The sequence below is a fragment of the Geotrypetes seraphini genome, chromosome 4, assembly GCF_902459505.1.
Source record: "Geotrypetes seraphini chromosome 4, aGeoSer1.1, whole genome shotgun sequence".
NCBI classification, from domain to species: Eukaryota; Metazoa; Chordata; class Amphibia; order Gymnophiona; family Dermophiidae; genus Geotrypetes; species Geotrypetes seraphini.
The window spans coordinates 135,847,209-135,871,041 of NC_047087.1; the positions used below are offsets into that span (position 1 = coordinate 135,847,209).

Sequence of the window (23,833 nt, forward strand, 5' to 3'; positions counted from 1 at the left end):
CACTACCTAAGTGTCAAACCTTAAAAAAGAAAGTCATATTGAACATTGGAAAATAATTAATAACAATTAACTAATAAAAATAGTGCACATTTGGTGATCTTTTTACTAAGGCACACTAGCCGTTTAAGCGCATACTAAACGTTAACACATCCATAAACTATAATGGACACGTTAGCATTTAGCGTGTGTTAAAATGGCTAGCACGCCTTAGTAAAAGGACCTTTTAATTTTCCCCACCACCAGATTTCCCCAACTTGCCCCACCCGGCTACTTTTTCATGCCACCCAGCTGGAAAAAATTTCTGGGGAGAACACTGAAGCATGATTGCTGTTTGCCCCCCAGCACACCCTCCCCCCTCCCAGAACAAAGCATGATTGCTGTCTGCCCCCTGGCACACCCCTCCCCCAAAGCAGCCCCTTTTCCCTCTCCCCCTGGCCCCCTGTTGTTCCATGCCTGCCTGCTCCGTGGCCCCCTTCTTTCCCCTCCCAGAGCAAAGCATGATTGCTGTCTGCCCTCCAGCACACCCCTCCCCCCAAAGCAGCCCCTTTTCCCTCTCACCCTGGTTCCCTGCCTGCCTGTTTTGTTCCCGTTCTTACCCTCCCTCTATCTCGGCTTCCTGGTGTCTTCTGGCCTGCTCCTTTTCAAAGCAGTCTGCTGAGGATCGCGGCCGGCTGTAGCAAACCTCGCAGGCCGCTCTCCATCTCGATAGCACGTTCCCTCTGACGTGATCTCGTGCGTCAGAGGGAACATGCTACTGAGGCGGAGAGCGGCCTGCGAGGTTCGCTACAGCCAGCCGCAATCTTTAGCAAGCTGCTTTGAAGAGGAGGAGCAGCAGTGGCAGCAGTTGGTGAGTGAGGGCGGGAGGGGGGAGTCGCTGGTGTGTTCTCTGCCTCCTTGTTCTCCTTGCCTCCGTGTTCGAAAATCGAATTCGGCACAGAAGCAGAGACTACAGTGGCAGGGAACACAAAACCCTAAGTGTGCATGAGCGCTTAGGGTTTTATTATAGAGGATAAGCAAAGCTTTTTACAGCAAAAAAAACAGTACAGTATTTTTTTAAAGAAGCATTCGGACTAGATTTAAATCAATCTGCTATTACTCATATCTTCTGAATGTTCTAGATCTTCAGTTAGCAGTCTTGGGAAAATTTAAAGCTTAATGGTAATTATATGATTTTATTTAGGAGTGAATGTTTTTTGTAAGAGTGAATGTTCCTTAGTATGCCCGCTGTTTATATGGATTAGGTCTATACTATCTAATAATGGAGTTCTTTTTTATATTTGTTTTATTTTGTAAACCGCTTGGACCAGTAAAATGAACAATCGGTATGACAAGTTTAATAAACCATAAAAGCTTCTGCAAACAAATAAAATTTTCTAAATTGTATTATAGATGTGATCTTAGGTAGATCCAATGGAAGGGTATTTTTAAAAGCAGCACTCTCCACAGAAAGAATTTAAGATTGAATATCAAGCAGTAAGTTTTCTGTGGATCATAATAATAATAATAACTTTATTTTTATATACCGCCAGCTATCTTGCGACTTCTAGGCGGTTTACAATAAAGAATCTGTGAATACAATGAAAGAAAATGTAAATACAATAAAGAGAAACTGCAGCAATCTATAAATTCTTAAAGAATTAGTAGTTGTGAGTGATATAATCTCATTCAAAGATTTATGAATTAGAGTTAAAATCTTAAAATTCAGAGTATAGATAGCCAGTGTAGTTCTTTCAGAATTGAATAGGAGTAAACTGGGACACATTGGCTAAAAGGCAGGCTGCTGCATTTTGAGCCACTCGCAGGGCACAGAGTTTACATGCTGGTAAACCTATGTACAATGAATTACAATAATCAAATATCAGGGTAATTTAAACATTATATCACAATTCTAAAATTTGAGTAGGATAGCAAATCAGATTTATTCCCCCTTTTACAAAACCATAGCATGGTTTTTAGCACTGGCTGCGGCAGTAACAGCTCCAATGCTCACAGAATTCCTACGAGCATCTGAGTTGTTACCACCATTTTTGTTTTGTTCTATTTCTATCATTTAAATTTCTCCAGAATTCTACTGTTCAACGGCTCCCCCTTCTGCTTCTATTCCTTTCTCTCCTCTCTTCTACCTTCCAAAGTATTTAGATCAATGCTGTCTTGTTAAAATGTTTATTTTATTTTTATTTTTCCTCTAACTCTACTTTTCACTTCTCTATTACCCTCCAGGTACTTTAGTTAGATTGTGAGCCTTCGGGACAGTAAGGGAATTTTTCAAGTACCTTTCTTATTTCTAATCTTAATGTATATTTTCTGTAAACCGCTTAGAACCTAACGGATGTAGCGGTATATAAGAAATAAATTACATTACATTACATTACCACAGCCAGAACTAAGGTATTGTGAAAAGGTGGTTAGTCTTCTAATCTTTTTTAAATTTATAAAACACCTTTTGAATGTTAGTACCTAGATAATACGAAGGGAAGGTAAGAGTGTTGTAGGATCTTGTTGATACTGGTGAAATCACAGAATTCCTAAAATCGCTTTTTGGCATTTTTACCCTCAGAGCATCTTGGTGGAGAAAGTTTCTACAATGATCTTTACAAGAACACCTTTGATGATATGGCCACTTACTTGAGTAAGAAAAGAGAAAGACAAGACCAGCTAAAGCAGCGCAAGAGAAAGCATATTGGAGAAAACAAGCAAAGTAAAATACTGCAAACAGAAAGAACTTCATCCTGTCTATAATCAGATTATTAGAGAGAAGATAGGAGGAATATACAACAAACTCTACAGTTAACTGAACCTTCTATTGCTTGTGCTTCTTCCAAAAAGCCATAGATTTCAATGCATTTGGAGGTTTATGATAAATAAGCTCCATGAGCTACACACTGTTAATGTGGTATGTTCCTACGGATTTCTCATGGACATTGCTTACAGCCAAGGGGATGAGAAAAGGACATCAGAGATCACTGAGATATTTGTCATGAAACACAGCTGTGTCCAACTGGGATGGGAAAATTTATAAGCACAATATGTATTTGTTTCTCACATCTTTTGCGTTTTCACAATTTAAATCAATGTTTACCTACTCTAAGGAACTAAACAGAATTGAACAGTCTGACTGGTCTAATAATATCAAATGCCTAAAATACTCAAAATGCAGTGTATGACTGGAGCCTTATTAAAGCCACTTTTCCTTATAAAGACTGAGTTGCTATGAGTGACATTATCCTTTGCGACTTCTTGCAGATACAAGCACAGACATGCACACAGGGAGGTTGGAAAGAATTCCATGAGCCATGATCTACATCAGGGGTACCCAAATGGTCGATCGTGATCGACCAGTAGATCGCAAAGACAAGAGGAGTCGATTACATTGCCTTTGTGATCTTATTCTTCCTGCCTTCCCGAGCTAGGCTATGCGCGTACAAGCACCGGACCCTCAAGACTTCACCTCCGACGTCAATTCTGATGTGGGAGAGGAAGTTCAGTGCCAGCCAATTGCTGCCTGGCTGGCCTGGAACTTCCTCTCCGATGTCTGAATTGACGTCAGAGGTGAAGGCTTGTGGGCCTGGCGCTTGTACGCATTAAGCCTGGCTCGGGGAAGCAGGGAGAAATTGGTGTGGTGGCATAGGGGGGAGCGGCAGGGAGAGAGAAAAAGAATCGGGGAAGTGAAGAAATCGGTGCGATGGCTTGGGGGGAGAGAGAAAGAAAGACAGAAATAAAGAGGGGGGCAGGGGAGAGAGAAAAAAAGACAGAAATAAAGAGGCAGGGGAAGAAAAACAGAAAGAAAAGGGGAGGGGACAGAAAAAAAGAAAGAAATATTGGATTTACAGAAGAAGGAAATGCAACTAGAGACTCATGAAATCACCAGACAAAAAGGTAGGAAAAATGATTTTATTTTCAATTTAGTGATCAAAATGTGTCCATTTTGAGAATTTATATCTGCTCTCTATATTTTGCACTATGGCCCCCCTTTTACTAAACCGTGATAGTGGTTTTTAGCGTTGGGAACTGCAAGGGACATTCAGCGCAGCTCCTTGCACTAAAAACCACTATCATGGTTTAGTAAAAGGGGAGGGGGTATATTTGTCTATTTTTGTATAGTTATTACTGAGGTGACATTGCATATTTTAAAGTCATCTGCCTTGATCTCTGAAAAAAAACCTTGAATACAAATAATAATTAACATTTTCTTTGCGTACAGTGTGCTTTGTATTTTTTAAAATTTTATTGTTGGTAGATCATTTTGACTTGGTCATTTTAAAAGTAGCTCACAAGCCAAAAATGTGTGGGCACCCTTTTACTCAGCTATTGGATTTATGAAGTAGCTTAAAGGAAAGAGTAATATTTGTCATCCTAGAACAAGCAGGCAGCATATTCTCACATGTGGGGTGACGTCATCCAAGGAGCCCGGTACGGATATTGTCAAAAGTGCATTGCCCACTTTAAGTTTTTTTGAAACTTTGCAACTGCCTGCACAGGACATGTGCGAGTACCTTCCCACCTGACATCGGCTCATGGTACCTCAGTTCTTCGTTTTCCATGCAGCGAAGAAGTGCTATTTTTTTATTTTTTTACTCATAAAATCATGTTGCCCTCCAGTCAATGTTTCTCTTTTTTGCCCTTCGGTCTTATTGCTTTTTTTGTTTATTATTATAGTGTTCTACTTTGGTCTGTAAAAAATATATATATATTTATTTTCTTTTTGTACCTCAGTCGGGCATTTGGGCCCTCCATTTTGATTTCGCCACCGAGATTTTTCAGTCCATGTCTGAACCTTTGAGCAGTTTCAGATTAGCAAAAAAATTTGTGATCATATGCATTAGGAGCATATATATTACATAAAAGCAGCATCTGGCAATTCAAGGTCACTTTAGTAACAATGTAAAGCCCCCCTGGGTCCACCCACTGTTGATGGACAGTGAAGGAAAACCCCTTGCAAATCAATATCAGAACCCCTGCTTTTCTGTGATTCACAGGAGCTTCCAACAGATGTTCCACTCACCATTTACAAAATTTAGCATGTTCAGTAGCTGACAAATGGGTCTCCTGAAGGAAAGCCACATCTGCCTTAGATCGATTTAAGGCTGTCAATATCTTTTGGCATTTAATAGGTGAAGTAACCCCATTAATATTCCAAGAAAAACAATGGAGCACCATTATGGACCAAGTAAAACAGCAGCTCCAAAAACAAGGTGCACTTGTATAAGCTTAGAATGGGGCCACCCCAGCCTGCAGCCCGCTCCCCTCCCAAACCCAAGCATCCAGTCAACAAACGGCTCAGTGATCCAAAATAGACACAAAAACATCAGTCGTGCAAAAGAAAAAAATCAAGAAAAACCCCCAAAACAGGAGAATCCCCTTAACCCATTCCCCAAAAATCCACATCTCCCTTATACTGGTAGAACCTCCTCCCCACCCTCAGTTGTACATAGAAACCCCATCAATAAAACCTATAAAAGGTCAGATGGTCCTGTGGAGTTCTCAGCAATGCCTCCCCCCAAAATATCAAAAACAAGAAGTAAAAATAATGAGTCCCCAACAGTCATACTTCAACAATATAAAAGCAACCCTAAAATATAAATATGCAAATAAATGCACAGAGTGCCACAACAACATTAGAGAATATAAATGACAGGCACAGTAAAAACCACCCATCAATAGACATGATATACTGGGAAGCAACCATGCCTTCTCTTAAGATTTAGGAGAGCCAAGAAAGAGACCAATCCACAGAGCAAACATAAGAAATAAACAATGCTGCTTACTGGAAGAACCATAAACAAACATAACCCATTACATGTAGTTCCTCAACAAACCAAACAGAACTCACTAATACAATACACAGCAAAGAAATAAACACAAGACTCAGCTTCAGTACCATCTCAAACAGAACCTCAGATAAGGCTGCTGGAAAAGCAATTAGTCAGTGAAAGTCAGAATCTGTGAGCAGCCAACGGACTAAACAACCAAGGAAGAACAGGTAAATACTTCGAAAAAAAGGTGAGAGAACTGTCCAATAGCTTATCCTTGGAAAATACAGCCAACAGGCTAGTGCAGATGGTCCAAGAAGCCTGAACAACATAGGCAAAGCCCAACAAGAGAATGGAACAGGCAATAAGGATTGCCCACTAGTCTAAGCAAAGTAGTAGCACTTCAGCATCCAGTGGGCAAAATGTCAATTTAGTATTTCCAGCGCTAACTGCTATGCAAACGTCAATGCTGTAGAGGCTGTGGTAAGAAAATGAGTCTTCCCATCATGGTGAACCTGCAGCCGTGCTCGATACAGAAGCATAAATTGCACTTTCTTTTGGTAGAGCAAGGAGCAGGCAGGAGCAACTTATACAAGGCAACTAAAATTTTTTTTTTTCAAAATCTGATAACACAAGCACATTTTTTTCTAAATCAGCTTTTCACGCTGATTTCAGATCTTAGTTTTTTTTCAGTCACGTATACTTTTAAAGTTATGACTGTTAGTTTATAGCGTTTTAGCATATAGGGTTTTAAGAATTGCAGCATCAATTTAAAGAAATGTTGCAGTATTTTCTGTCCAAAATCAAATAGGCACACAGCTTAGCATAATTATACTGTACTGTGTCACTTAGCAACCAATATTTCTTCAAAAATGCTTAAGTATGATTTCTTTTTGTGAGTTGTGTCTGGATTGTCATGGCACAACATCCAGCAGTAGTTGGCCATCATACTCTCATTCCAGAAACCTTGGTAGCGAAGCTCCATTAACTGAATGTCCTGGTGAAAATGTTCTCCTTGCTCGTCACTCAACCATACCAAGATTTTCTGGAAAAAAGCCAAGACGCGAGTGCAAAAAGTGTATTTTTAATGACATGCGACAGCCAAATTTCTTTTTTTTTCTTAACTTTATTTAGTTTTTAATGCAAACAAAAAGTGCAATCCATATATATATACAAATAATGATAATCAACCAGTATCTATACAAAAGATAAAAATTCCCTCCCTCATCCATCATTACCATCAGGAATAATACCAAAACAAAAAATATACCCCCCTCCCGCTCCCACCCCCCTGGATGTGTGGGTGAAAAACAACAAAAGATAAAGGACAACTATAGCAAATCTACAAAAGACGTCAATGGACCCCAAACTAATATGAATATCTTATTATGCCCCAGCATGTCAGCATTCATTTTCTCCCATTTATAAGTTAAACATAAGCTCGGCCACCAAAAAGGAAAACTAAGGTGATTCCAATTCTTCCAATTTGCATGGCTATCCCGGTCATAATAAGGAAAAGTTGGCATTTATAGCAGTCCATGGGGGGCTTAATATGCAATAACGTTCCGCATATAACTACCTCATACATCAATGGAATTGATGCCTCCAGTATGGTATTAATCTGTCCCCATATTGACTTCCAAAAGTTAAGTATCAAAGGACTATAGAACAGCAGATGATCTAGTGCAGTGTTTTTCAACCTTTTTTGGGCAAAGGCACACTTGTTTCATGAAAAAAATCACGAGGCACACCACCATTAGAAAATGTTAAAAAATTTAACTCTGTGACTATATTGACTATATATAAAGTAATTCTCTTGAATAGGAATCAAATAAACACAAAGAAAGTATTTTATAATTACTTTATTATGAAATATTAAGTAAACAGAATAGTGAAAAATTATAAAATACTTTATTCAGTGCGAAACCTGGGCCTGTTTGGCTGAACACAAAGCTGATATTCTGGCTGGAATCGAAGAAAGACACACACGTAGCTCTTCGTCAACAGCTCTCAGTCTCTCTCTGTATTTGGTTTTTATAGCAATCAAGCTTGAAAAGCTAATCTCACACAGATATGTAGTGGAAAATGGGAGCAATGTCAAAATAGCTTTGTTTGCCAGAAGGGGGAACTCCTTGGCGGTATCCAACCAAAAACTGTCCAAAGGTAGATCAGCAAATCTTAGCTTGAAACCACGATTTTGTCTCAGTTCAGTTAGTTCCTCCTGCTCCTGTAAAGTCATGTCCTTTCCACCAACTGATGCTGAGCTATAAGGGTCTCTAACCCAGTCAAGGCATTCAGTGGAGACTGAAGAGAAATAAAATGACAACTTCTCCTCAAGAGTTTTTAAATGTTTAACTATTATCTCACACAGTGCAGAAGGTGAACACCTTGCCATTGCTTGGTGAGTGTGAACATTTCAAGATTGCCACTTTCCACGTGTTGATGCCAGAGTTGCACCTTTGAACGGAATCCATTTATTTTATCTGTACTTGTAAGCAGGTTTTCACTTCACCTTGCATTCGTGTGTTCAGTTCATTCAGATGATAAAATATATCTGCCAGGTATGCCAGCCTTGCACACCACTCATCACTTGCAAGCTGCTTTGCGTAATCTGACCTCTCATTTGTCAGAAACACTTTAAGTTCCTCCCGCAGCTCATACACACGAACCAAGACCTTGCCACGCGACAACCACCGGACCTCCGTATGAAACAGCAAGGTTTTATGCTTCGCTCCCATCTCCTCACACAAAGCTGCAAATATACGACTTTTCACGGGTCGTGACTTTACAAAGTTTACCATGCACACAACATCATCCAACACATGAACTAGGACTGCTGGTAAAGTCTTGGCTACGAGGGCCTCGCGGTGTAAAAAACAATGCGTAACAATCACATCTGGATTTCTTTCCTTCACTCTGCTTACAAAGCCTTTGGTGCGCCCGACCATGGCTGCAGCTCCATCGGTGCAGACACTTGTGCAGTTTTCCCACTTAAGTCCTCCTTTTTCAAGGTATTCTGATGTGACCCGAAAAATTTCTTCTCCTGTTGTTTTTTCTGGCAATGCCTTGCAAAAAAATGCCTTGCAATGAACCCCGTTTGGTGCATACTGATGATATAAGGGAGAGCCTTGGCCAAGCGTAAAGCCAGTAATTTAGCCAGAAGTTTTCCATCAACATTAATCAAGGAAATGGGCCTGTAATTTGAAACCAACATGGGATCTTTATTTGGCTTTGATAAAACTATAGTTAAAGATTCTGCCATAGTACCTGTAATACAACCTTTAGAAAGTTGTGCCTGATATAAATTTAATAGATGAGGTAATAGGGTAATTTGGAATGTTTTATAGAACTCTACAGTGAAACCATCACCACCTGGAGCGGATCCAACTCTAAGGGACTTTAACACTGTTTGAAGTTCTTTCAGTGATATAGGCGCCTCAAGACTTCCTTTTATATGCTTGGGAATTTTTGGTCCCTTAATTAACTTTAAAAACTAAACCCTCACGTTCTTTATTTGAATAAAGCTCAGAAGAATATAAAGCTTTATAAAAGTTCAAAAATTGTCTTAAAATAGATCCAATTTGAGAATGTGTATCACCCTTCTCATCTATAATAGCCACAATTTTTACTTTTCTTTTTTTTTGCCTTGAGGTAATTAGCTAATAATCTTCCCTCTTTTTTTGAGCTTCCATAATGCAGAGCCTGTTGAGAAAACAAATCTTTCCTAGCCAATTGAGAGGTAATCTCTGTTTTTTAAGAGGGCCTGTAATGTAACTTGTTCCCATTTTGAGGCCAATTGTAACTCCAAATCTTTAATATTTTGTTCCAGATTAAAAAATTTCATTTTAAGTTTTTTCCTAATGTATGCCGAATATGATATAATTTGCCCCCTCATTGTAGCTTTAAAAGCATCCCACATTGTTTCTAAAGGGATTTTCCCTTTGGAATTCAGTTAGAAGTATTCATTCATTTTTAATTGAAACTTCTCAAGAAAGTCTGACTCTACAAGCAATGTATTATTGAATTTCCAAACAGGTATATTACAATCTTGTTCAGCAAGTTTGAATTCAATCCAAACTCCAGCATGATCTGATAAAACGATTGAATCTATGCTGGTTTTTGTAACCTGCTGAGTTAGTTTAATAATAATAATAATAATAATAATAACTTTATTTTTCTATACCGCCATAGTTTATCTGAAACAAAAATATAATCTATTCTTGAAAATGAATTCCTGAGCATTAAAATGAAGAATTCACTATATATCTTTCAAACCACAGGACTACACTAAATTGTCTAATCCCATTGTTTTTTATTAATTTACTAGGTTGTTTGTCCAACAATGGGTCCATAACAGCATTAAAGTCCCCAGCTACTAACAAATTAGAAGCCAGTGGTAGAATTAACTGTTGAAAGATTTTTTAAAAATTCAGCCTGGTTCGAATTAGGGGCATACATGTTAAAAAGGGTCAGGATATCTGTCCCTGAGCTCATGCACACCTGAATCCAACATCCCATTGGATCTGCTGATATTACTTTAAATGCAGCTAAGCATTTTCAATTTATCAGAATAGCCACCCCAGCCTTCTTTCCTACAGCAGGAGCAAAAAAGCAATATTTAACCCCCCCTTCCAACTTTTTTTATTCAATAGCAGACAGGTGAGTTTCCTGTATAAAATAAATATCTGCTCCCTGCTGCTTCAAGAAATTGAGGGTTTTCCTTTTAATTGGATGGTTGAGCCCATTGACGTTCAAAGAAAACATTTTTAAAGCCATATTAAGTTATTAAATCATGTTATTAAATATTCTACTATTTTCCCTGTAAACATACAATAAGATAAAAGTTCCCCCCACATCCAAGGACCCAATGCAAACCCCCCCATCCCAGCCCGCTCCCATAAAGCATCTCTTAAATATGGGTGCACTCATGACAGCTAGTGACCACCCTCCTCCCCCAGACATTCTATAAATACCCTAAACATAATTCCCCTAAATATAACTTCCATGATAATCTGATGACCATTCCATAACCCCTTTAGTAAAAATAAATTTTTAATTCATGAAACAATTTCCTACCCTGATATTGTATATTAAACATATTAATGAATAGAATAAAAATCAGAACAAAAAACATATGCTGATAGATCCATGCAATCATATAATTAATTAGGAGTGAAATCATTTATAATATTATTTCCATTACCATATCATTGCAATGTTGGGAGAATCAAAAATTCATTAATATAAATAGAATTCTTATTATTAAAAATTTATTTGAATTATTTTCCCAATTCATACCAAAAACCAAGCATACCATCTGACCAGTCTTACCCTGCACCGTATTATTTTATTTACCATTTGTACATTCCATTATATATGAACATATAATCCCAAAATACTATACTATACGCTTCAAAATTATTCCTTGCATAAATTAACATAACCATTCCCCTTCATATCTAAAACCAAACATGCAATTTTACCATTCATACTTTTTCCCCTTTTATATATCCTATTAAGATATCCCCATCTATATCAATGAATAAATATATCCCCACTGAATTAAATAATTTATTAAGTCAATTAATGCAGAACTTTACCCTATAAAGCCTTTCAGAAAAAAATAAAAAAATATATACAGTGGTACCTTGGATTACGAGCATAATCTGTTCCAGGAGCATGCTCATTATCCAAAATGCTCATTTATCAAAGCGAATTCCCATTATTTTCTATGGGGAAACTCGCTTTGATACGTTTCCCCCCCCCCCCCCGATAACTGGAATCGCTCCCCCCCCCCCCGCTCACAAAGGCCTCCTTGCTCCAACCGCCCCCCTCACGAACCAGCCCCCCCACCCGAACAACTTAAACTTACCCCCCTCCCCGTCTGGCACTGGCACCGGCACGCAGGCACAGATCGTGCCGGTGCCTAGAAGGTCTCGGCGAGGGAGAATTAGAAGTCCTTGAGCATGCACAGATGCATGCTCAAGGCAGGCAGAAGCCAGAAGATCTTCTAGGCACCGGCAGGAACTGTGCCTGCATGCCAGTGCCAGACAGGGGGGGTAAGTTTAAGTTGTTCGGGCGGGGGGCTGGTTTGCACGGGGGGGTGCCAGTTGGAGCGAGGGGGCCTTTGCGTGCAGGGGGGAGCGATGCCGGTTATCTGGGGGGGTGCTCGCAAATCGAGTCAACACTCGGTTTGCAAGTCAAAAGTTTGCTGAGTGTTTTGCTCGTCTTGCAAAACACTTGCAAACCGAGTTACTCGCAAACAGAGGTTCAAGCCATTACACTATAAAATTATTGACCTCTATTATAGTAAATAAATACATTCATTTTAGTAGTCAATTAAACCTGTAGTCATTCACACTGTACCTATTCCCATTCACATACACATTCATTCTAAATACCATCCCATTATTGGTAAAAAGCAGTAATATCCTGGCCAGGCTGTCAGTTTCTCCAGGGAGAATAGTCTTCACCCAAGATAACTGCTTCATCCACCGCAAATGCTGCCACTAGCTGTCCTTAGGGATTCTGTTCTGTGGAAATTTCCATCCCACAGAATAAACAGCAGCTGGCAATGGGAAACGATGTCAGTCACCTTACAGAAGAACTCCATGGTGTCACCTGTGATTACATATGTGCCCGTATCTTCTGGATGCAATAATTTGTTATAAGGTCTGCCGCACAGCTGGTGTATCAAGTGCATACACAATAAAATAGACAGAGAGACGAGTGTGTTGCTGGGACTGATTCAATGCTGTGCAGCTGAATTGCAGCTCTTCGCTCACTGTCATAGTCAAAAGCAGTGGAGAAACAGAAGCAAGCCGGCGCATGAGAGCAAAGGTTGAGGTTGCAAATACCTGAAGCAGATCTGGAATTACTTTAAACATCAGCTTGTCACTGTAAGTCCCATAGTACTTTAGGTCTGTGCTAGGGGTGCAGAACATCCGCACTCTGCTGAACACCTCTGCTGCATCTTACATCCGAGCATACCACGCTGGCAAACTTCCCCAATCAGGTGGCCAACCTCCCAGCGTCAACTACGCAGCTGCGTCTTCACAGCTGCCGCGCATGTGCACTAAATAGGAATGGGCCTGATATAAAGGAGAGCCTGGCTGCAAAAAAAAAAAAAAAAAATGCCGGGGCCGATTCACTGCTGTCCAAAGGTCTCCGACTCCATAAAGGCACCCCGGAGAAAAGAAAAGAACCTCAACACTTCCCGTAGACCACTCTAATAGCAACAGAGGTGAGTGGTGTCATCCCTCAGCATTCCAAGACTCAATTTTAATGATCCAACAACCTTCTGTAGAGTGTTCAAAACATCACAGTTAAAAGAATGAAGAACCCACTTCAAATTATAACTGTTTAAACATTTTGAGGCCCAAAACAGTAAAGTAAAAATTAAAAGTAGAAAAAAAAAACTGAAAGTAATGATAAGCAAAACCAGCTGTATTCAAAAATTAATATCTCCATCTTCTAATCCAAAAGTAAAGGATGAATGTATTTATTTAAATCATATCATCCTTATTTAGGCCATTCCATTTGCTTGTTGGCTAATGTATTCTTGTAATTTCACTGGTTCCTCAAAATATATGTTATTGCAATGAATAATTTTCATAATGGCGGGGGAAGAATAAGCCATACAACGCCCCCATCTGTTTTAATTGGGGGCAAAGTGCCAAAAATTTCTTTTATCTGCTGTGGCCTTTGTATAGTCAGGAAAAAAAAGCCTGCCACTTTATATTTCTTTGCTCTTTGGCCACCTTTAAAATCTCCTGCACTTGTGTATATCTTAGCAGCTTGAAAATTATGGGCCTGGGGCCAAAAGCTGTATTATTTTCCTGTAAGGGATTCTATGAGCCCTTTCAATTTCCAAAGGTGGTGAAAATTTTATTGACAGCACTTTTGGAATGAAGTCTTTTAAGAAACCTGCCATATCTTGTCCCTCAATATTTTCAGGAACTCCTAGAAGCTGGAGGTTATTTCCTCATTCCTGATTTTCCAAATCCTCCATTTTCTTTGTTATTACCAGGAGAGAGTTATGATCCACCTGGGACTGGACCAGCTTTGTCTTACAGTTTGCAATTCTCTGCTCACAACTATCCAGCCTGGTGTTAGATATTTGTATTTGATGGGTCAAGTTAGTCAGCTCTTCCTGAAGTGAGGCTAATTTATGAGAATTATCCTGTAGTTGTTGAGAGTTATCCTTCAACATCACTTGCAGGTTTTTCATTCCCTCCATCAGCTGTTCAAGAATCTCCATAGAATCAGATGGTAAAGGCACTTTACATCAGTGGTTCCCAACCCTATCCTGGAGGACCAGGCCAATCTGGTTTTCAGGATAACCCTAATGAATATACAAGGAGCAGATTTGAACGCCTGACACTTCCATTATATGCAAATCTCTCTCTTGCAAATTCATTAGGGCTAGCCTTTAAACCCGATTGGCCTGGTGGTCCTCCAGGACAGGGTTGGGAACCACTACTTTAGATGGAGTTACAGTGATTGGTTTTGCGCTTTTGCTTTTCCCCTTGGTACTAAATACAGAATCCAGAGTTAATTGTTTTCCTGAGGCCATCAGAAATCAAAATTTGTCAAACTGAAATGAATTAGTCATAACTCTTCAGTGTGAATGTCCAAGGGAGGAGCTATGCACTCATACAGCCATCGTCATCGCGTCCAAGTTCTGGAATCCGACAGCCAAGTTTCTGATATGAGTCAAGCAGATTCTGAACTCCTTCCTTGTATGAAGGAGACTTATGGTTGCCCAGAAGTTTTCCACTAACCACTTGAATGCCTCCCAAGCTTCAAGCTCAGCTGCTGAGAGTGATTGCTTAAAATCTTCATCCTGCATAACGGACTTGATCTGTGGGCCTATAAATATCCCTTCCTTCAGTTTTGCAGTGCTTAATTTTGGAAATTTCTTAAGATATTGAAAACCTGGCGAGTTTGCTTTACCCATGGCCTTACCAGGTTCTTCAACCTTAGCTTGATATGAAGAGGTGGAAGAAATATTTTATGAGGATCCGTCAATGGCATAAATTTCACACTGCTTGTCCCTGACATAATGTTCAGCTGTAGATCTGCTATCCCACAAGCACAGGAAACAGCAGTATTTAGTGAATCATCCTTGCATTCCCATTAGCATGCCAATGACCTTCAAATCACCACAGATGTTCCACTGGTGTGTTTTATAACTGATTGCTTCTTGTAAATTCTTCATATTCTCATAAGACTCCTTTAGATGAGCAGAATGGACAATTGGTATACTTTGTTTGGAATTTCCATTGTGCAGTAACACTGCCTTTAAGCTTCTCTGTCACAAGTACATTGTCCAGATGAATGGCGTCTCTTCATTGATTCTTCACAAACTGCTGAAGAGCCCGTTGATGTCATGACAAAAAGCACAATGAGCCATTTCCAGGGAAGGATGTTAAGTTATGATTCCTTTTTCTGTAATATTATAATATAATATAATGTATACTTTCTTCAGATCTATAGTAATTGTGCAACATTGTCCTTTCGTCAATAATGAACAAAAGAAATTGACCCTATGTTCTCCACAAGGAGAACACAGAGGAAAACAGAACATTGTGGAGAGTCGGTGTCCAAGCTGATGGCTTTATTGAAACAAACAAGTAATCCACATAAATACAGAGCTTGAAGCACAACTCTGTTATTTCGAACGCATCGCTTTCAAGGAAGAGACCCTTTGTTTTAATCCACAAGTTCACTTTCAGGGGTCCCTGCTGGTCCTAAAGAAGACAATAGTGTCGAAACATGGACCTTGACTACTCTTAACTTGCTAATGTAATTTGAAAGTCTTTTTCTGTAACATTGCTCTCTGTGTACAGTCTCTTCCTCTGTAAACTACTATGAACTGCTGTGGTATTGCAGTATACAAAATAAAGTTGTTATTATTATTATTATTATTAGAGGTTCCGACCCTAGATGTATTTATATGTGGGTTACTTGTTTGTTTCAATAAAGCCATCAGCTTGGACATCGACTCCACAATTTTCTGTTTTCCTTCGTCGTGAATGAACCACAGACGTAACAGAAACTATCTGGATGATTAGTACAATGTCTTGGCATGATAAAGACTGATTGATATTAATCACCGTAAATGATGTCTGTAGCTTAAGAAAACAAAGGTGCCGGGAAGGTAGTTGGAGAAAAAGCCTCAATCCATATTTTTGCCTTGTTCCGATTTTGTTTCCATGCCTACCCCATCTGGGACTGGTTCTGTCCGGTTGTTTGCTGGACCTTCGATTCGTTTCCATCGGAACCGACCATTGGTTTTGGCGAGGGGAGACTCTGGGCAATTTGGCTCCCTTCCCACACCATTTCCAGTGGCCCCACCCATCTACAACTCTTCCCATGCCACTCTACCGCCACCGTGCCCTGCAGTGCTTCCGGCTCCGCAAAGAAATCCCGGCAAAGCTACTCCAGCGGCCGAGCTGAATCTGCGAGCTGCAACACATGCCCACTGCTTGCCTGGCTGCGGCAGATCTCCTAGCAGGGTCGGCTGTGGCAGATCACCCGGGAGCTCCCTGAAATTAACGTCCCAAGGATCCGGTGGACCATGAGAAACTATTACAATGCTTAGACGCAATTGGAATCAGAGGAGAGGTATTAAACTGGTTTAGAGGTTTCCTTATATCACGAACCTACCAATTCCATTTTAATTACGATCTCTCTGATACATGGAGCAATCCATCTGGCGTGCCACAGGGATCACCATTATCCCCACTGCTCTTCAATGTTTACATGTTCTCATTGGGTGCGCAATTGTCCCAGCTGGGGATAAAACTATTTAGCTATGCTGATGACTTCACGATAATTATCCCATTCACTACCTCTATCTCAGAAGTCACCCCCAAAGCAACAGAAGTACTAAATCAGATGGAGCAATGGATGACTGAATTCAGACTAAAGCTAAATTCAGAGAAAACAAAATTCTTTATAGCATCGCCACGCCCACTTGACACTAAAGCATCATTGTGCATCAATAACCTTAGTTATCCCATTCAACCAACCATGAAGATATTGGGAGTAACACTGGACCAGAGCCTGACCATGAAAGACCAGGTAGACTCCCTGATTAGAAAGATCTTTTTCACCCTCTGGAAGCTTCGGTCCATCAGAGCTTACTTCAATGTCTCATCATTTAGAATTCTGGTACAATCCCTCATTCTAAGTCAACTCGATTATTATAACATCGCCTACATGGCACTCTCCCAGAAGAACATGCGGCGATTGCAACTGGTACAAAACGCAGCAGTTAGGTTACTTTGTGGACTGAAGAAGTTTGATCACATGACACCTTCCTATCGACTTCTGCACTGGCTGCTGATGGAGGCACGTGTGAAATTCAAGTTTGGTTGTTTTTGTTTCAAGGCACTTTACGGCTTAGCCCCTAAATCTATAACAGACCTTTTCTCCTTCACAACCAACAGATTCAGGAGAACCTCACATCCAAACTTTGTTTAAAAATCATCACCAACATCTATTCTCACATCAAGCAGCATTATGGGATAAAGACCTGGAACAACTGCTCGTGCCTACCACTTATAGGGAATTCAGGAAATGCCTAAAAACACATCTGTTCCTGAAGTATTTAGGTACCTGACCTACACAATCTTAGTGAATAACAGTTCTAAAGATCATTTGTTGAGGACTAACTCTGAACTGTAATACCTTTTAATCATTGTAAACCGCATAGAACTTCACGGTCCTGCGGTATTTAAACTGTTATTATTATTATTATTATATCGCCCAATTAACGTTTATAATTATATATGCAAGGGCAGGTCATGCCTCACGAACTTATTATACTTCTTCGAGGGGGTAAACAGCCAAGTGGATAAAGGGGAATCCATAGACATCATTTACCTCGACTTCCAAAAAGCCTTCGACAAGGTGCCACACGAAAGACTGCTAAGGAAGCTATGGAACCATGGGGTGCAAGGGGAGGTCCACCGATGGATCAAAAACTGGCTGGCGGACAGGAAACAGAGGGTTGGAATAAAGGGCCATTACTCAGACTGGCAATGGGTCACGAGCGGAGTTCCGCAGGGGTCGGTGCTGGGACCGCTTCTGTTCAATATATTTATTAACGATCTGGAGGCAGGAACAAAATGTGAGGTAATTAAATTTGCAGATGACACTAAATTGTACAGCAGGGTCAAAACCATGGAGGACTGCGAAGACCTCCAAAAAGATCTGACAACACTGGAAGAGTGGGCCAAAAAGTGGCAAATGAGTTTCAACATAGGGAAATGCAAGGTCATGCATGTTGGGAAAAAGAACCCGATGTTCACTTACAAGATGGGGGGATCACCGCTAGGGGTGAGCAACCTTGAAAGAGACCTGGGAGTGATGGTAGACACAACACTGAAGGCGTTGGCGCAGTGCGCCACAGCCTCAAGGAAAGCGAACAGAATGTTGGGTATCATTAAGAAAGGTATCACGACCAGGACGAAGGAAGTCATCCTGCCACTGTATCGTGCAATGGTGCGCCCGCACCTGGAGTACTGTGTCCAGTACTGGTCGCCGTACCTCAAGAAGGACATGGCGGTACTTGAGAGTGTCCAGAGAAGAGCAACTAAGCTAATAAAGGGTATGGGGGACCTCTCATATACTGACAGACTGAAAAAAGCTGGGGCTTTTCTCGCTGAAAAAGCGACGACTTAGAGGAGACATGATAGAAACCTTCAAGATCATGAAGGGCATAGAAAAAGTGGATAGGGACAGATTTTTCAAACTATGGGGAACCACAAGAACAAGGGGACACTCAGAGAAATTGAAAGGGGAGCGGTTTAGAACAAACGCCAGGAAATTCTTTTTCACCCAGAGGGTGGTGGATACATGGAACGCGCTACCGGATGATGTGATAAGCAGAAGCACGCTACAGGGCTTCAAAGAAGGTCTGGACAGGTACCTGGAGGACAAAGGGATAGAGGGGTACAGATAAGAGTAGAGGTAAAATTATAGGGATAGGATTAGAGGTAAATTATAAAAGTAGTCAGAGACCACCGCTCAGGCAGTGGGCCTGATGGGCCGCCGCGGGAGCGGACCGCTGGGCGAGATGGACCTCTGGTCTGCCCCAGCGGAGGCAACTTCTTATGTTCTTATAATGAGCCTCATCACAAAAATGTGACGTGATAGTGAAAAACTAAACACAGATTTAAAATCAGCATGAAAAATAACCCACCCAACATTAACTCTGATGAAAATTATGTGTTGACCTGTGTTATTAATCGGCAGTACTGGCTAAAAGAAAAGAGGCTTGGAAATAGAATATTAGAATTCTTATAGGACAAAAATCTCTAGGCCCTCCAGGAATAACTTGTTTGTGGGCTGAATTAAGCAATTTGAAGATAACTGTGCGAGCCCTTGAGCCTGGCACACTCATCAGGATGATCCCATGGGCCTGACAAATTTGCGGGAGGCTATGCAATAATTGCAGATTTAAGGCTTGGGTGAGCCCTCTCTTCAAAAAAGAACAAAACTCACCATCCTTTACAGTTTTTAGCAAACCAACAAGCCGAAGATTCCCCCTTTGGGAGCAATTTTCCAAATCGTTGATCTTTGCTTCAAAGTTGTTGATTTTGACCCTGAGATGACAATCTTCTCATTGCTGCATGTGATCGTCTAAGTCCGACAAACACTGCTGGTAAGAGGTAAGATCGCCATGCAGGGTTTCTAAATGAATGTCTACCGTGTCCAATTTATCCACAATTGGTTGTAATTTAATAGTAAAGGAGCCTTCCAAAACTGTCTATCTCATGCACTACTTCGGCAACCCATGCCGAACTAAGACTGTAGATGGGGATTATCACCGTCTGCCATTTTCAATTTTCCAGCTCAGGTCCAATCTCCACCATGATGGGGCAGTATAGACCTCATGAGGCACAAATACCCGTTTCAAAGAGATACACTGGATCTTAAGCAACCACTGGGCAGTTTTGCCAAGAATTAAATACAGTCCATCAGGGAAAATAAAATGAAAACAGGAGGCACGGGAGCTCACACCACTGACATCCATTCAACAGCTTGACATCATGTGACCCCCAAGGATTCTATTTAAATGCCATGTCTGAGATGTTGAACTATAAGATGGCCAGTGTCCCTAACGGGCTGGGATGGTATAGACATCAGTGGGCCCGACAGAACGGAGAAATTACTGCTAGCCATAAGGATCCAAAAAAATTAAATTTATACAGAGTAAACTGACAAAGTTACAATATATCAGAAACATAGATTTAAGTTCACCCCAAGGAGCACAAGACACCACCGACAGGTTGCTTAAGTAGAAACTTTTGACTTCTGGGTTGCACTTACTTTCTGTCATATGATCAGGAGTTATTGATTGGAATTGGACCAAGCAATAGAGAAACCAGAGAGACCACAGAGCCTGAGAAATTCTCATCACGGGGCTAAGAGTTACTGCTGGAAGTTGGACTGGGCTAGAGAAACCAGGACAGTCTGATAAATTTTGTCACATGATTAGGTAATGGAGAAACCAGAGATACTGAGACATTTTCTGTCACATGATCAAGAGTTACTGCTGGGATATGGACTGGGCAATAGAGAGAGATCAGACAGACTGAGAAATCTGTAAACAGCAAGTCAGGATGTGCACAATAGCAATCACACAGGAACCAAATTATAATCTTCTGGTACAAAGTTTGATTTTAAAAATAAATTGCTATTTATTTATTAAATTTTCTATACCGTTCTACTAGGGGAGCTCAGAACGGTTTACATGAATTTATTCAGGTACTGAAGCAGTTTTCCCTCTCTGTCCCGGTGGGCTCACAATCTATCTATCGCACCTGGGGCAATGGGGAGATTAAGTGACTTGCCCAGGTCACAAGGAGCAGCGTGGGTTTGAACCCACAACCTCAGGGTGCCGAGGCTGTAGCTTTAACCACTGCGCCACACTCTCCCCTTATAGATCTGTAATTTCATTTTCTAGTTCTGTCAGTCCTCTAGAATGTATACCATTTTGTTCATAACATAGCTTTATTCTTCTATATCGCCATAACCAATTGATTTCTAGGCAGTTTACACAGAAGGCTGGACAATCAGCGAAATACAAATAGTTTCTTAAATATACTCAGTGTAGAGTTTTACTAACAATAGTACCAACATTTATGAAATAAATTTGTCAAACAGCGCTGACTTAATTTCTTTTCGAAATGCACCATAAGACAACATAGCTCCACCAATGCATTTACCCAACTAGAATTGCTGTTTACTCACTTGAAATGCAAGAGTCGTATCCCAAAAAGTCTTATATCTGCAACCAGTAATAAATGTAAACTTCTAGTTTTCCAACTGAGGTCGCTCCTGCCTGGGTATTCCTTAGATTACCAGGGACATAAGGTATTGACGGGTGGGGGGGGGGGGGGGGCACATTAGAGGAACTTCTAATTAGGGACTATTGATCAGGGAGGGACAGATTGGGGGAGTAGATAAGGGGACCTGACCAAGTTCATTTCTTATTTGATATACTGCCCATTGACATAGTCATCTGCGCGGTTCACAATGCAATCAAGTACTGTAAACATTTTCCCTATCTGTCCCAGCAGGCTCACAATCTAACTAAGAGAGTCTGGTCATGGTTTGGCAACCTGAAGCTCCTGGGCAGTAATGTAACCCCAACTAATAGTTGGGATAGTTTCAACATAATTTTAAGGCCATAATGCAACTTGCAGAGCATACCCAGTGTTCAGCTCAAGTCATGTTATGGAATGTACGTACTGTAGTAATGAACTGCTTTACATGCATTTGTGACCTGGTGAGTGAAAAGGTATCAAAAGTGAGGCTACAAATAAGAGAAAGGCTGTAAAAGTTTGGAGGGCAACTTTAATTTTTGAAAGTTTTGTATACTACAGGGTCAGTAGAATGTGACCATGTAATTTATTTTTTTCACAACTTTGATGTTTTTCTTGTTCTACAGCCTAAAAACTGCAGGTACTTAAAGTAGGGTATGTGATTTCTGAGGTATGTGAGTAGTCCACACCTGAGGCTGAAATTTTGCAGGATTATGCAGTTGATATCCCTCTATCTTGCGGCATAAATAAGTCACAAACCCCACTTTTGGTACCTATTTGCTCAGTGGGTCATATTTGCATATCATTACTATGCAATCCACTGTGCCTTAAAAATATTGCCATATTAATGTAAGACAAGCTGCATTAGTGCTTTTTAAGTCAGGTTAAGGTGCAAATATCACGACTTTAAAGCCCTAATGTAGCTTGATATGCTCCTCATTAATTTCAAAACTTAGGGAACAGATTATAACATTTTTTTAAAGTTCATGACATTTCCCCTCCAAGGGGTTAATATATTTTTACTACATTGTAACCTCACATACAGATCAGTGACCACATTTATAATGAACAACTAGCTTATTCTCATTTAATGTCTGTTGCATATAGATAATAATTAAATCTTGGTCAGAAGAACACAAAACTTCTTTGAAATGACCTTCCTGCATATGAAATCTGTCCTAAAAAAAAAATTAATGTACTTGAATAGTAGATCAGTGTTTCCTCAAGATGTGTTCTCTGCCTTCTCCATCTATGTCCCAAAGGTCGCAAACTTCTCTTTCTGCTGAGTGTCCATGATTTCTTTTTTAGAGGCTTGAATCTCTTATCACTGTAGAGGCATCGCATACTTTCACTTACTTCCTGTGACCGACTCTAGAGATGCTGGGGGGTTCTTGGACAGAATGACTCTCTCTGTTTGGCAGTTTCAGTTTCAACTGCTTTGACAATTTTATGCAAATTTGGGCCCCTTTTACAAAGCCATAGTACCGATGCTGTTGTGGTAAATGCACTGAAGCCCATTCAATTCGTATGGGCTTTGGTGCATTTATCACAGCACCATTGCTACCGCAGCTTTGTAAAAGGGCCCTTTGTTCTGCAGTATTCACATGCATGCTCTCTCTTGGTGTCTTCCCAGGATTTAACAATGGGAGAAAATGGAAGAGCTCACTTGTCCACATCTTCACTGCTTACCCAAATAATCATTTTTGTTAAGTCACTGAGAGTTTTTTAATACATACAGTACTATTGAAAAATATTTGAGATTTAAAAGATCTTTTGACTGAGGGGCATTTTTGATAGGACGTCCAAGTCCAACTTTGGATGTTTTGAGAAAAACGTCAAAAAATCGGATGGAGAAAATATCCGTTTTCTAACCCCAAATATGTTTTTGGGTTTTTTTTAATGGCCCAGTTAGATGTTTTATCCAGCTAGACATCTAATTTTTTTTTGCCTTTATTGAAAATAAGGTTCAAATTAAAAACATCCAAAACAAGCCATTTGCATGTAGAAGGGGACAGCATTTTTAATGGACTGGCCAGGTACACATCTCACTATAATCTCTGTACGTTATAGGGTGAGCCTTCCAAAACTTCCCCAAACTTATTGTACCCACCTGTCTACCACCCCTATAGCCCTTATACCTGCAGGTGTCACCTATATACTGAAATACAAGTCACTCCCCTGTATCATAAATTATGTATTTTAAATACTAAACATATTTCTCTCAATTTAAAATAGGAGAAAAGTGTATGGTCAGAGACCTGGGGGCAAAAGCAGGGGGCAAACCCCCAGAGTGTAGCCTCACCTCCCTAATCATCGCATATGCTTCCGCAGTTGATAATTTTGCATAGCTGTATTCAACTTCTTCAATATAAGTTCACAAAAGATAAGTACTACACTTATCAGAACCTTGAACCAGATGTGCCACATTTTAGTCTGCGTCAGGGAACTAAAGGCATATTTTTAATCACTTTTAACAGAAAAAGGTGGCTGGATCTCTTAATAGTCTTGAAAAATAGCTTCAAAAAGATGAAATACTCTTAACAGCTTCCCTGAACTTCTCTTTCTACTTTAAATTGAGAGGAATATGTTTAGTATTTAAAATTCAACAAGAGATCCAAACAAGTGGGAGTAGAAAAAACACACAACAGAGAGTAGCGATGTAATCAACTTAGCGAAAGCTCTTTATTTTAAAAAAAAACAAACCCCAAAAAGCCAACAGAAGCTGTGTTTCGGCTAACAAGC

General features: G+C 40.2%; 2 protein-coding genes across 5 annotated transcripts in view; one reads left to right on the top strand and one right to left on the bottom strand.

The window, feature by feature from the left end:
- Nucleotides 1–3,200, top strand: part of WDR4 (WD repeat domain 4) — a 140,438-nt gene extending 137,238 nt beyond the window's left edge. For both annotated transcript variants that reach the window (XM_033940459.1, XM_033940458.1), the window contains one exon: nt 2,558–3,200. In XM_033940459.1, coding sequence (XP_033796350.1) covers nt 2,558–2,739 — 182 coding nt within the window. In that variant the 3' untranslated portion in view covers nt 2,740–3,200. The remainder of the gene's footprint in view (nt 1–2,557) is intronic.
- The window catches only part of SLC37A1 (solute carrier family 37 member 1), a 368,358-nt gene that overhangs the window by 128,261 nt on the left and 216,264 nt on the right, over nt 1–23,833 (bottom strand). The gene's annotated exons all lie outside the window — the stretch shown is intronic.